This window comes from Watersipora subatra, chromosome 9, assembly GCF_963576615.1.
Source record: "Watersipora subatra chromosome 9, tzWatSuba1.1, whole genome shotgun sequence".
NCBI classification, from domain to species: domain Eukaryota; kingdom Metazoa; phylum Bryozoa; class Gymnolaemata; order Cheilostomatida; family Watersiporidae; genus Watersipora; species Watersipora subatra.
In genome coordinates this window covers 21,702,728-21,716,598 of record NC_088716.1, presented here as the reverse complement: position 1 = coordinate 21,716,598, position 13,871 = coordinate 21,702,728, and the positions used below count along the sequence as shown (strand labels likewise).

At 36.5% G+C, this 13,871-nt stretch overlaps 1 protein-coding gene across 1 annotated transcript in view; it reads right to left on the bottom strand.

Annotated features, from left to right (window-relative positions):
* The window catches only part of LOC137403981 (sacsin-like), a 92,075-nt gene that overhangs the window by 35,563 nt on the left and 42,641 nt on the right, over nucleotides 1–13,871 (bottom strand). Inside the window, exons 11-15 of the mRNA XM_068090132.1 lie at nucleotides 12,539–12,676; nucleotides 6,319–6,465; nucleotides 4,868–5,038; nucleotides 1,209–1,375; nucleotides 900–1,107 (exon numbers count right to left, since the gene is read on the bottom strand). Of these exons, the coding sequence (XP_067946233.1) occupies nucleotides 900–1,107; nucleotides 1,209–1,375; nucleotides 4,868–5,038; nucleotides 6,319–6,465; nucleotides 12,539–12,676 (831 nt within the window). The remainder of the gene's footprint in view (nucleotides 1–899; nucleotides 1,108–1,208; nucleotides 1,376–4,867; nucleotides 5,039–6,318; nucleotides 6,466–12,538; nucleotides 12,677–13,871) is intronic.

The window sequence follows — 13,871 nt, the reverse complement described above, 5'->3', positions numbered from 1 at the left end:
CTATTTTTCTAAGGTTCATTCATTAAACACTTTCAAGGGTTGAGAGGGTTTAAGAGGCATGATGAAGGGTGTCACAAGTACTTTGCAGTTTATACCATAGAAAGCAACAGGAGAAACAGCGAACCACGACAAGTGCTATCACAGGGATTTACCAGACAAGAGTATGAGAGAGATCTATTTATTCTAGTTTATACTTTCATCTATTTTTAACTATTCAATAAATATTTTATACTCGGTGAAGTACTGAAGCTGCTAAAGCTGCATCATGGAACAGCAAAAGAGTACAAGTCTGAAGAAAAAATTGTAGACATACTTGTACCTTTTCAACAAAAAAATGAAACACTGAAAATCTGGGTCTTGTATGTTTACATAGTGTACACTCATTGCAACCATCCGCTTAGCTCCAGCATCTGTTATACTTCTTTAAGTACTGTAAAACCTCTATTTGAATGGCTACGTGAGGCTATATTTGAGGTGGCGTTCAATAAGAGGGTGGCGCTGTATCTTTCAACTAGCTCGTCAGAATTTTGGAAAGGAAAATTGAACTCCTTTATGGGCGAAGCGATGCTAATGTCACCAACATTTTGCACTCTCCTTTGGGCAGAGCAATGATGTCGTCACTCAAAATGCAATGCAGTCAGTCTCAGCAGTTTGCTAATCAGTTTTCGATATACGTCGAGGTATTAAACCAAGTTAAACAAGAAGCTACTTTGAGTTGTTACTAAAAGCAGCTACTTTGAGTAACAACACAACCTTTCGACACAACCTGTTTCTTATGTCAAATTAGGGACTAAACACACCCTTTTCCAGAAGGAACGTACAAAGATTTCTACACTTTCAACTCAGCACAACATAAAAAAAACAGACAAAAATGGCTTTAGAAATGCTTTCGAGCTTACCTCGCGGAGACCTTGAGAAACCTCGACCCACTTAGGAAGAACTGGGCGTGTAGTCCAGCAGAGAATACAATGCCTGAATATGTGCCTGTCCTTGTCATTCTCATAAACTAGAGATCCTTCGAGACTCATGTACTCGGAAGAGGGAATGATCGGAGGAGACGATTTCAAAAGACACTCATTGACAGGCACAGAATCTTGAGGAAGAAATCTACAGAATAAAATAATACACTCAAAAATAGGGAAATAAAATTTGTTTTTAAATCAGGATAGAGATTGGTCTATAGGAGAACAAGAAATAGCCTGCTGTACCTAATCTTTGTGAGTTGCACTAGGGTATCCTCTTGAAAGTTGCCACTAGATGCTGCATCGAGAACTAACTTAGCCTTCTTCTCCGAAAATTGCGCGGTTGTGAGAGAGGTGACGACCCGTGCACACTCCAATAGTTCTTCATCTGTGACATCAGTTTTTAGTCCAGCCTGAAAAGATTGTAAACAGCTTAGCTTTGGCAGAAACGATATGAACCAGGGAGGCTCCTTGAGATAAGGGAGCACAAACCATCGACTTGAATCACAAACTTTATGAAAAGCCAAAACTTCTGCTAACAAAATACTTAATGACAACCATGAAAGCAGTACAAAACTGTGCGTTTCCTTTATTAGCATGAGCAAGATGACTCAGTTGAACTGTTATATCTCTAAATAGACGGAAGGGATGAGGTCACCTCAAGGTCATCTCAAGATTAATCATTCCAAGAAACAAAATTTATCACTTTATTAAAACTGCTCAGCAGTGAGCTTCAGAGTTATTTTTGCTTAAACCTGAGGCTATTGACTCTGAGGCTATTGACTTTCAAGCTACCGAACCGAAGGCTTCTGACTTGGAAACTGCTGACCCTGAGGCTATTGAGGCTGAGGCTACTGACCTGAAGGCAACTCGCTGAAACCACTGTCAATAAGAATGCGCATGTATTGACTCTATCTTTAAGCGCTGATGGTTATTTAGAGCAGTTCCGCGTCACTATTTGCTGTGAATAACGCTTCCATATTGAAACTATTGAAAAAGTCTCTTGTGTTGATCAGTGATATTTACTATAAATATATTGTTACTAGATTATCAGCCTCCATTTAAATTAAAGCACATTCATTTTCTATGATTCAGGATTTCAGAACGACGAAACATGGATTCAAGTCATTGATGGCATTCTGCCAACTAGGACCCTTGATAGTCCCTCGCACCATGAAGGATCGTAATAAGTAATCAGTATATGCATAATTAATTCACACAGTGGCAAGGTAGTTGAGTGGTGGAGTGGTTAGTGTACTGGTCTGTAATTCGGGATATGCGAGTTCAATTCCTAGGTGAGGCAATTATTTTAATGTTGTCCGCGTGGCTGCGGACAGAAAGGCAGACACTGCTCTTATTCATCATTTTTTTTGGATGCTATCAAGTCGTTTGCAAATGCGCTCGTTCACGAAAAAGCCGCCATATTTGTAAAAAACGATTGTTTTTCTTTTATTTAATAATACTTTTAGGTGTTGTTTTGATACTATAATAAAAGAAATTGCAAACAAAAGCATCATTTTTAAAAATTCATTGCAAAAGCTTCATGTTTTAACGATAAAATTGTCTATAAAGATGGCCGACAACGATAAAACGACGTCACGAAAAACGAAGTACACTAAACAAACAGCATATGATCAAAGATTGCCTAGACAAATCAGTGTTATTTGGATAATGTGAAGTGTCCTTGACCTATTATGAGAGAACAATCTTCCCGCAGACTTGTCTAAGATTCATTTGTAAAAATATAAAGTTAATATAAACCTCTGACATTAACCATATGTTGAAATACATGACAGGGGACAAGGACGATTCCAAAAACAACTGCATTGTATTTGCTTTTACAATTTATTGTGACAAGTTTTTTGCAAATTACAACAATAGCCCCAAATCTAAATACTTCTTATATGTATATCTATATACAGAGCCGTATAGTTTCACAGAGTCCCGTGACCAAAAGCCGGAAACAAAAACGCTTGATTCCAAACAAACCCGATCGACATACTGATCTCTAATGGAATATTCTTACCTCGCTCTCAACATCTCACTCTTTTGCATTTACTTTATTTTATTACAAAAAATCATTTGTCGTTTCTTGTAGGAAAATTTGTCTTCTTTCAAATGGTGTATAATACAATAATCAATTTCAGAGTGACTGCCAATGGAAGTAATTTTTGTTGGTTAGTGTTGCGGCATCTCCATTTTAACTTATATAAAACAATAGTGGGCGCGACTTGTTGGTTTGGAGCCGTGCGAGCTCCGATATACGCATCCGTTAGCAGCGAAACTCTGTGAAATTATACAGCTCTGTACTGTCAGAGTCATATAGCTTTAAAAAGCCTTGCGACCAAAACCGGAAACAAAAACGTCCGATTCCAAACAAACCTGATCGACATACTGATCTCTAATGGAATATTCATACCTCGCTGTCAATAACGCTCTTTTTTGCATTTACTTTACGTTTTTACAAAAACGTTATTAGCAGCTTTTTGTAGGAAACTTTGTTTTCTTTCAAGTGGTTCATAATACAACAATCAATTTTAAAGTGACTGCTAATGGGAGTAGTTTTTGTTGATTAATGTTGCGGCTTCTCCATTATAACTTATATAAAAATAGTAGGCGTGGCCTGTTTGTTTGGAATCGAGCGAGCTCCCGTATACGCTTCTGTTGGTCGCGGGACTCTGTGAAACTATACGACACTGTTTATATATATAAATTTCACAGTTTGTCATCTGTATGTATGTGAGTGGTTCGGTAAATCCGGTTATATCTATTAAAATCTTTGAATTAAAATTTCACATAAGGCTGGATTTGAACTCACTAAAATTGCAACCACAAGTTTGAATTCCAATTGTCTAACCACGAGTCTACAAAGGCTCTTACCTTTTTCAGCTCTTTTACTATATACTGTATACATCCTTTTTCGATTGCACACGCTAAATGACGTATTAATTGAAACTCTATGAACTTTAATAACTCTATGAAACACGATAGAGTTTCTTGAGTTATTTTCATCCTCGCCTTACTAGGGCTAATTTGGCTAATTAAAATTTGGCGATTGTATCTCAGTTCAGCATCATCTGTTATGGTAAAAATGGGTTCTCAAACAGATAAGTGATAAAACTTTGGTTAAAAGTTTACTAAAATGCATACTAAATCTTCCTTCAAGTATGTTTTTGGTAAGCTAAATTCATATGTTAGATTCAGCGTTCATGTTACGTGTCTGTCTCAAAGGTAAGAACTCTTTACACTGTAATGTTACATTTTCTTGCAGATCATAACCACAAGATGCACTAAAGTTATTGTAGGTACCTATAGTTACTAAGGTTAACATATTGTTTTGTTACTATTTTTTAATGATGATGATTTTGATGATTTTTACCAAAATGTGTTTGCATTAGACAATTACTATGGGTTTCTATACCACTCAATGCGTCTATATGTCTATTCAATATTTTTGCCTCATGATGTCAACGCTGAAACGAACTAAAATCATATAATCGTATACGCAATAATTTTTCATTGTAATCGTAGCAAAACATACTATATTGAGCCATTACTCACTATGATTTCACATTTACATTTAAACACCTTTACTGTTTTATGTTTTCTCCGAATTTGTTTCAACAACACTTCTCTCATGATATGAAGTTTAAAAGTTAGAATGGGAAATGTTATATGTTAAATAAGAATTAATTTTCTGTCCAAAGACTTTTTTATTACCCGGGTATACCCTTAGTATATCTATATAATCCTTTTTGTTAAAAGTCTGTGTAATATCCTACTAACAACAAATAGTTTTATAAGCACTGCCATGATGCTGACCACCACACAACCCTGTCAGCAAACTTGATAATGCTAATAATCGGCATCCACAAGAGGCTAATGTCGCTAGAAACCTGGCATACCTGCCGCAGAAAAGGCAGCCAGTCGTCATCTGTGAAAGCAAGCGGAAGTGACTGCAGTCCTGGCAGCAGAGTGAGAAGCTCTACCTCAGGATCCCGGAAGGAGCTGATTTGCCAGAGTTTTGAGCCAAGAGAAATACATGGTAGCGTTCTGAGACGAGCCCAGAAGCTCTCCTACATCAGATAATAATGTTAGATTAACAACACCTCTATACAGATCATCTATTGGTGGTCAGCGTAAACTTATGAGGGATTGCAACTCCAAAAAGTGCACCACATGTGTTCACCACCAGTGATCTCCAGCACAGTCTGCATCAGGGCAATCTGTTCTGTTTTATCCAGTGTATTCATAGAGGGCATGAATACACTGGATAAAACCAGTAATCCTATCTATTGATGGGATTACTGGTTGTCTGGATTACTACAGACAAACAGTAATCTTATCAATAGATTATCACGTCTGCCAGTAGGCAGTCTCTACACAGACTAGTTACCACTACCAATAGAATATCACATCTGCCAGTAGTCAGTGTCTATAACTGACCCAAAATTCCTATCAATAGAATATCATGTCTGCCAGTAGTCAGTGTCTATAACTGAACAGTTACCACTATCCATAGAGTGTCACCTTTGCTAGTAGTCGGTGTGTATATAACTGACCCACTAATGCCCATCAATAGCATATGTTATTACAGCGATATTGAATTTCAATGAATGAATGCAAATCTACAACAAAAACAAAGTTTTAGTAATAGTTGTCCTCCCTTTAGTAGACACAACTCACAACAACATCGCCTATTCAACATCTTAAATCATGACAAGTTTTATTGCATCTTTGGTATAACCATAGGTACACAGGACAGGTTTTAAAGGAATCGGAGAAGATGGGGTTTGCTCAAACCGTTTCAGCCTTGGTTACCTCCCATTGGCTAATGCATTAGTTGAATTTTCAACATTTTAGAAGTAATAAAATTGTAACTAAGAGAACCACTCAGGCAACTAAATATGAAGATCAGTAACAATAGCCTTAGACCTTGATCTCACTAGATTATGTAACACCAGTAGAGGCTTATTAGAAAAATATTGAATCCATTTAAACTATTTCACACAAAAAACCTCTATGTTCATGATTGAAGCACCTAACTCAAGGTCAACGCCATAAAACACCGACTTGTGCGGCCATGGCTAAGATCTAGTGTATTTTTGCCAGCATCAGGCAACCTTTTTCAAGAGTTCATGGAAGGTTGGTAGCAAGAACACTCAAGGTCAATGCCATAAAACACCGACTTGTGCGGCCATGGCTAAGATCTAGTGTATTGTTGCCAGCAACATGCAGCCTTTTTCAAGAGTTCATGGGAGGTTAGTAGCAAGAACACCAAAACCTTAAAAACTGGATTTTAAGCACTGAACATGAGACAGATACACTGGGCACTGACTGATATGTGACATCTCACCTGCACATTGCTGTCAGCATACGCCTTGAGCAAAGGTATGACAGATGTTCGGATGCCAGAGAGATGTGACATGCGTAGATCAGAATCGAATGTTGCAAAATTAGGGAATATATCATCAAGATAGACGTCTATGGCGTTCTTTTTCTCCTGCAAAAAATGAGTGGTCATCCTTGAACTTGGTGTGACATAAATGTGCTAAAACTTGAATAGTTAAGACGTTTACATTAAAAACCTGCATTAAAAAGGAATTCAACATAAAATTTTACACACTTTATACAACAATCATAACCTTTTCCTAATTGTAGTTACTTTAAAACAAAATTTTTATGTATATTTGATGAGATTGTTCGTTGGAATGCTGCCAACAATGAATTTTCTGCTGCCTCGTCAACACTCTGCATAAGTGTAGAAAGCAAAATTGATAGTTTTAATAGTTTTATCAGAAGATAGCATGTGCTTCTGATGAAAATGAAACGAAATCTAAAAGGTAAAATATTTTGCTGACCTTTGAACTATTACAATAGCCATTTATTAGTATCGAAATACAACAAGCAAAAGTTGTCCTACTCTGTGTATGATATACGACAACTCCAAAACATAAAACAAGCGCTTGTCATTTATTGATTTTCGCTAACAAAAGAAACAGAGTCAGGCGTGTTGTACATCGTATCCGTAAGAATCAAACGGGCAAAAATACAAAACTTGCAGCAAAGTAAAAAATGAATTTTGAATGAACCAAAAGACATTTCATAACTTTAAAATGTCGTATTTAGTCTTTGGCAAGTAGAGGCTCCACTGTTTCACGATTGTTCATAATGATCGCCAACAGCAATTACTACTATAAATTATTAATCCTAATTTCTAATTTAATTCTCATCCAATTCTAACATAATCAACTAATTTTATACTTCCGTAATAATATAATAATTCCATAATACCATAAACTCAACTAATTCAGACTTGGAAGATTAGGTTAAATAACAATGTACTGACCCTTATTAAAATACAAGTAGAACTTTTTGGGGTCCCTATTTGGTTTCCTTGAACAAAGAGCTACCAAACCAAGAAAAATAAAGCAGTAATACACTGCCATAGCGCCATGGCGTTCGAATAAAAGTTCTACGGTAGTTTTCCATTTAGCTGGGCAGAAAATCAGTCAGCTACAACGTTATAACAGCATAAATTAGGTTTGGTAAACCTCTATTTGAATGCCACTTCTAATAGAACACCATTATAGGATAAAAATTAAAAAATAGAACGCCACCCTTCAATTAAACGCCACCACTTATTTGACCACCACTTTCACATTGTTTGATCTTTATAAACCCATAATAGAAAGTGATCAGTAGAAAAATGTCCAAGAAATGGTACTGATAATGACTCGATTACATTATTAAAGGTTGACTTGCAACAAAATTCACATTACAGTTATTTGGTATCAAAAGATTCGCCATGTCTTACTCTGTTGTGTGGTAGGTGCCAAATATGTGGAAATGTGATTAAAAGCTCTTAAAAGCTCAAAAACAAAAAGCCGCCGTAGATTGGAATCTCTTTATTTCGATGACGTATCCGCGCTGTATGGTTATTGTCTTGTCACGTGATGTTCTCGCGTGAATTGAAAGGCCAATAAAAAACTCAATATCAAACTTATCGTAGCAATAGTTTATGATAAACACTTCGGGTTTTACCTAAGACCCCGTATCAAATATAGATGCTCGCTACTTTACAGTTTCGGCTTGGCCATTCCGTTCGACTATTCATGTCCGAGTTGCGATCATAAAAAATGTCAAATTCTGAAAAGTTAAGACCCTGGCGTTTCGAGCCTGACGCTCTATCTGAAGAAGATCCTCAACAGAATCAAACCTCCCAGCAAGTAAGCATCGACACTAGCCAGCTCTTATGTGCCAAGCTAGCTAGTAGTAATAGTTTTAGCTTGAGAGTGATAGAACGAATATTATTATATATGATTTTAATGATGATAATTATCGCTTCAATATTGCGAAAAAATAATTACAGATTTTTCTCGAATGACAACATTAACAATTTTAATATTTAAATCTAGCGCTGCACTGATATACTGTTGGATAACATCGACCTGATGTATTAGCTATGGTTGCATAGACATATCTGTTCATTTCTTTAGGAGCTAATACCAACGGCTACAGAGTGGTGTGCCTGCAAGCGTTGTCAAGACATGCCATCTCTTCCTGAATGTTTGTGCTGCCATTATGCTGAGTTTGCGCATTGTCTCCTTGACCGAGGGGAGCATGAATGCCTGTGTATGCATCCTGGTGTAAACGAATTTGTGGCATCGGCACCCCTTGAGTTGAGGTGGAATAATTACCTACGATATCATAGTGAGTTGGGTATTCATTTAATGCCAACAACACCAAGGCTATGCTAATGTGTCAAGCATTATCTAAAATTCTTGTGTTACACATTTAATGCATCAGTTGAACACACACATATTCTGAACTCGTGGAACACAAGGAGAACTGGTATATTTGGCTTGTACACTTACTACAGTAGAGAGTGTATTAGTTTTATGATTTTATTATATAAAGATTGAGATTATTTTGATGATCAGCAATTATTGTTTTTCAATAATTGTTTTGGTAGATAATCTATTCCCATTTGGAGAGCCATAGCCAAATGCTCGGAAAAGGTTGTGCGCATACCGCAATCTTGTGTTTTGGTTTATGCTGCAAATCTTGTTTGCAAGTCTGCAAACTCTTCTTCATCATCCGTTGGTGGGAAAAGAGCCCGAATCTTAGACACCAAGCAGGCAGGTAGAGGCCGTCGCTCACGGCGACAAATTTGCGGCATAAGCCAAAACACAAGCTTGCAGTATGCACACAACCTTCGTAACAACATCCGTTGTAATGGACCTCACTCTCAGGCCGTGGGAAATTAGATCGGACTGGCATCGCTTGAAGCCTTCCAGCTCCATGGTGTTAGAGCTGGTGGTCTCTGTTGACTGCAAAGTAAAGAAAGTTACGACCAACAATTACTTTCACATTATTTGAATGAACTATTTAGCTAGATGAGCAACTTCATGTTTATGTATTGATAACTACTAAAAAATTTGGGTTTTTGTCAGGCTGTGAAGTAAAAACTGTCAAAGTTTTACCTTGACAAGATGGCTGCTGACTATTAAACCGCAGCTGTGATCCATCATAGTGTAGGCTCTGTATAGTGCGCAATGCCCCGGACTATCGCATCTACCGTCACCTGCCAAATCAAGCTCCCAATCGATTGCTGCCATCAATCCCTCGTTATGCAGGGTGTACTGCTCAGCAATACACTGTAAAATATTGTAAAACTTCATTATACAAGATTAATTTGTATCATTATCATTAGTCTAAGAATGTAGAATCCTCTTCCCCCTTTTTGTGCTATATTATGATGAAGAATCAGAATTTTGAATTATAATATATTTTGCTTGAAGGATGACATATTTTCATTTCAAGAAAAAAATTGTTTCTAAATGTCGTTATTCAATTAGTGTGCTAAGCTTTTACTCACATTTTCCAAGTTTATGAGTAAATATTAACACTCACACCATGTAAGTATTCTCTTTGTTGGTAGAGGCAAACGCTGTGGCTTGGTATTGCGATGTTCAGGAGCGACAGAAAATGGAGGTTCTGCGTAAGGCATCCGCCAGAAAAGAGTGATGTAGCTGCCAGCAGGGGGTTGATGACGTGAGCTCTGTTCACCCTGGCAGTTGTTTCCCAAGTGTACGATCGGTGACAGGAGGCACATGTAACCTCGAACTCTACCCATCCGCCTTCTCGCACCATCGTGAATGAGCAGGGGAGGGCGCAGGTGTGACAGTGAAATAGTCGCTGGAGTGCTGTCACACTTACTATTATTTTCTCCTCTTTGAAGGAGGATTCGGGTCTGAAATCACAACACGATAGTTGACTTGCAATAAGATTTGTACAACATCATTTCCTGTTATTATATCATATTTGCTTGATCAGAAAAAGAATAAATATATAGCCATGCAATCATGACACAGATTTTACAAAACCCTATCAGAATCCATGATATTGTAAACATAAAATGTGAGTAATAACTCTATGGATATTTTTTATATTTTGTCAAGTTTGGTTTAGTTCAGCTCTATCTTACATGTAATTGGAGAGCGTTTGACGCTGGCCAACATAGCGCTCAAACTCTTCCCAGTCTTCAGTGGTTGGCACAAATTCTTCATCTAATACTAATAATAATCAACTAATAATATTAATATGCTATTAACGATGATACCAGAAAGTGACAATAACTATTTTATATAACATATCTATAAGTGAGTGGGGTTAAGAAATTTGGCAAAATTAATCGTGAAACAACATTATTTTATCAATTATATATTAATATATTACGTTTTACAGATAGATATGCAGTATGAATTAGTTTTGTTATTATAATAAGAATAACACACGTAATTGAAAAGATAAAATACTAATAATATAATATTACAATTAAATGACATTAATATTGTTATATTAAATATAGATTAATACAGTACTATTAGGAGAATACTAGAAAATAACCCGAGTTACAACTACTAATACAAGTAGTTCATAAATTAAATTACTCACGTGCTTTGGTGACATGTGGAGTATGCAAACAGGTTAGAAAACATGTCGTCTTTGAACTGGCGAAAACAAAGGTAAGAGTAAGCAGGCGAATAAATAACGTGTGTCACATCCAGCTTCACCCAGTTGCTCCACGCCCGGTGGAGGTCTGGTCTTTTCTCAGCTCTTGGCCAAAAAAAAGGTGCTTCTCAGCTTGGCAGCTGCACAAACACTATGTGGCGCGTTAGACATTATGACGAATTGAAATAAACAAGTTGAATATGAGAAAGCGTGTTTGCTATTTGCGATAGATCAAACTTGAACTGAAACTAACATTATCTGGTCACGTGACTTACAATTCCCGCTATATGGCGCGAAAAGTTTCTACAGCATTTTTCAACCATCATAGCGGACCAAAAGGCTCATCATTTTTATCAGAGGATGATATGCAATCGTTCAAACTAAGCTTAAAAAATTAAACATATTTTTATGCTATGTTTTGAGATATCAGTGCTCAAAGTTGCAGCATTACGATGCCGATAAAATAGACGCGTAAGAACAATAGACATGGTTTTTATCGCAAGCGTGAAGTATATTTGTGAAAATAGTTCGACGAATAAGGATGCATGAAAGTGTAAACATAAACTATCTCGCACACATTTTAGCCGTTTTAGCACACATACGTCACATTTTAGCCGTTTTGGAAAACGAATCCAAACTAGGGCGGTCTCGTGTGGCTGCGATTTTTTGTTCGTTTTTTAGCTTTTACGAGCTTTTAATCACATTCCCACATATTTGGCACCTACAACACAATAGAGTAAAACATGGCGAATCTTTTGATACCAAATAACTGTAATGTGAATTTTGTTGCAAGTCAACCTTTAACAGTTAATTCTTTCGTTATTGTTATAGTGGTTGCCATGGTTTTAGTGATGTGTACCTGAGAAGATAAATCATCACAATCATCAAAACTACATTCTGATTCAAAGTTACTACGGTCTAAATCCGTTTGTCTTCAGATTCGTCCATGTGGTTTACAATCTGACCTGAAGCCTTTAAAGTGTTTTTGATAAACAATAAAAATACTCTTTAGGAACACAGTACGACGCAGTCATTGTTAAGGCATATCGAAGTCCATTTTCTAACTCCAAACCTTTATGTTTTTTCTTTAAAACTTTAAAAGCGACACTATCAAAATAGTTAGTAATCATATCAGGCTATAATATGTTTTACTCAAAGTAGTTCCTTGCTTAATTCTAAAAAGCACAAATGCTGAGACTGATGGCATTAATGTCGATCCGCCCGAAAGAGAGTGCAAAATATAGGCAACATTAGCATCGCTTCACCAGTAAAAAAGATTATTTTTATTAGAGGTGGTGTTCAAATAGAGGGTAGCGCTCTATTTTTCAACTACCTCGTCAAAATTTTTCTTTCCAAAATTCTGATGAGCTAGTTAAAAATTAATACAGCGCCACTCTCTATTTGAACACCACCTCTAATGATATACATGGGCCGCCATAAAGGATCGAAAATACAGCGCCATGGCATTCAAATAAAGGTTTTACAGTAAATAAACAAGTATAACAGATATTGCAGCTAAGCAGATGATTGCAATGAGTATACATTGTATACAAACATACAAGACCTAGTGCCGAGTACAACGCGTTGTAAGCAGACTTTTCCTTAAGTAGTAGACAGTTGCTTTTCTCCATCCAATGGGTGACACCTCGGGTCGGTATACAACTATCCAACACCACCCCGTGTACTTCATTGATAGCCTGAAATTCATAACAGTTGTAGGAGTTGTCCTAACAAAGAACCTGGTGCCATGTTCTGCTTCTAGATCCTGTGTTCTGCCTTAATTAATAATAGAGATATCAACAATAGAGATATCTAACCCAACAAACTTCAACTAGTTAATGATTGACTTAATGGCACAACTTCATTTGTAACCCTTAAAACATATATAATATATGCATTTCAAATATATACTATATATATACACAAACATATATAATTTAAAAGAAGATAAGAATTTTGACTATTATATTTACACTACTAATAGTGTCATGTGAAAAAACACTCATCAGGTGACATTCATTTATGCTCAAAAGCTTATATATATGTAGGAACATACATGCTAGGTAGTGATTTTATAATGAGGCATGCAAGCACTGTAAATTCACAAATTGATGGCAGTAGTAAAAGTGCGAAAGATGAGTATTAATAATCTAAACAATAAAAAAGGGGTGAGAAAAGCTAATCTATTAACTGTTTATTAGCAAAAATTTACTTGAGTGTCTACACTCAGATACCACTTTGGATTTCTTGTTCAGTGTCGCCATATGTGGCTTGTACATAATGTAGAATTTTTCTCACAGGTACAGTTCGCACTTATTGGCAGCATTATTGTAAGCTGCTGATCTGTGGATAATATTCCATTTGATGGTATGCATGATGTTCTTCTCTTTGAGGTAGTGTAAATATAATAGTCAAAATTCTTATCTTCTTTTAAATTACCCTAGGACACTTTAATTTCGCTAGTATTTAGTTTCGTGAGTAGCATACATAGTAAAATTTCACTGCAACTTAATTTCGCAGCTCTGATGAGTGCGAAAATATAGTGATGTGAAAATAAATACAGTGGAACAAACATAATTATATTCCTCAGGTTCAGATCAAAACTTCACCGATAAGAAAAAGATTTCAATTTGGGACTAGTTTGTAATTGTGAACCGTAGGTAGAATGGTGTGGGCGAGGTCGATAATGCAATTTGATCGCTTGCTGCCATTTGTTTCTTGGACTATCAATGAACAAAGCTATTTAATTTCGCGTTTTCAATCGTTCGTTATGATAGTTTGGTTTCGCACATGAACTTTTCTCGAGAGGATGACTCCGCGAAAACGCGAAAGTTAGATGAGGCGAATACATAAGTGTCCTAGGGTATTCTATATGCACTGCCTTCACAGCAT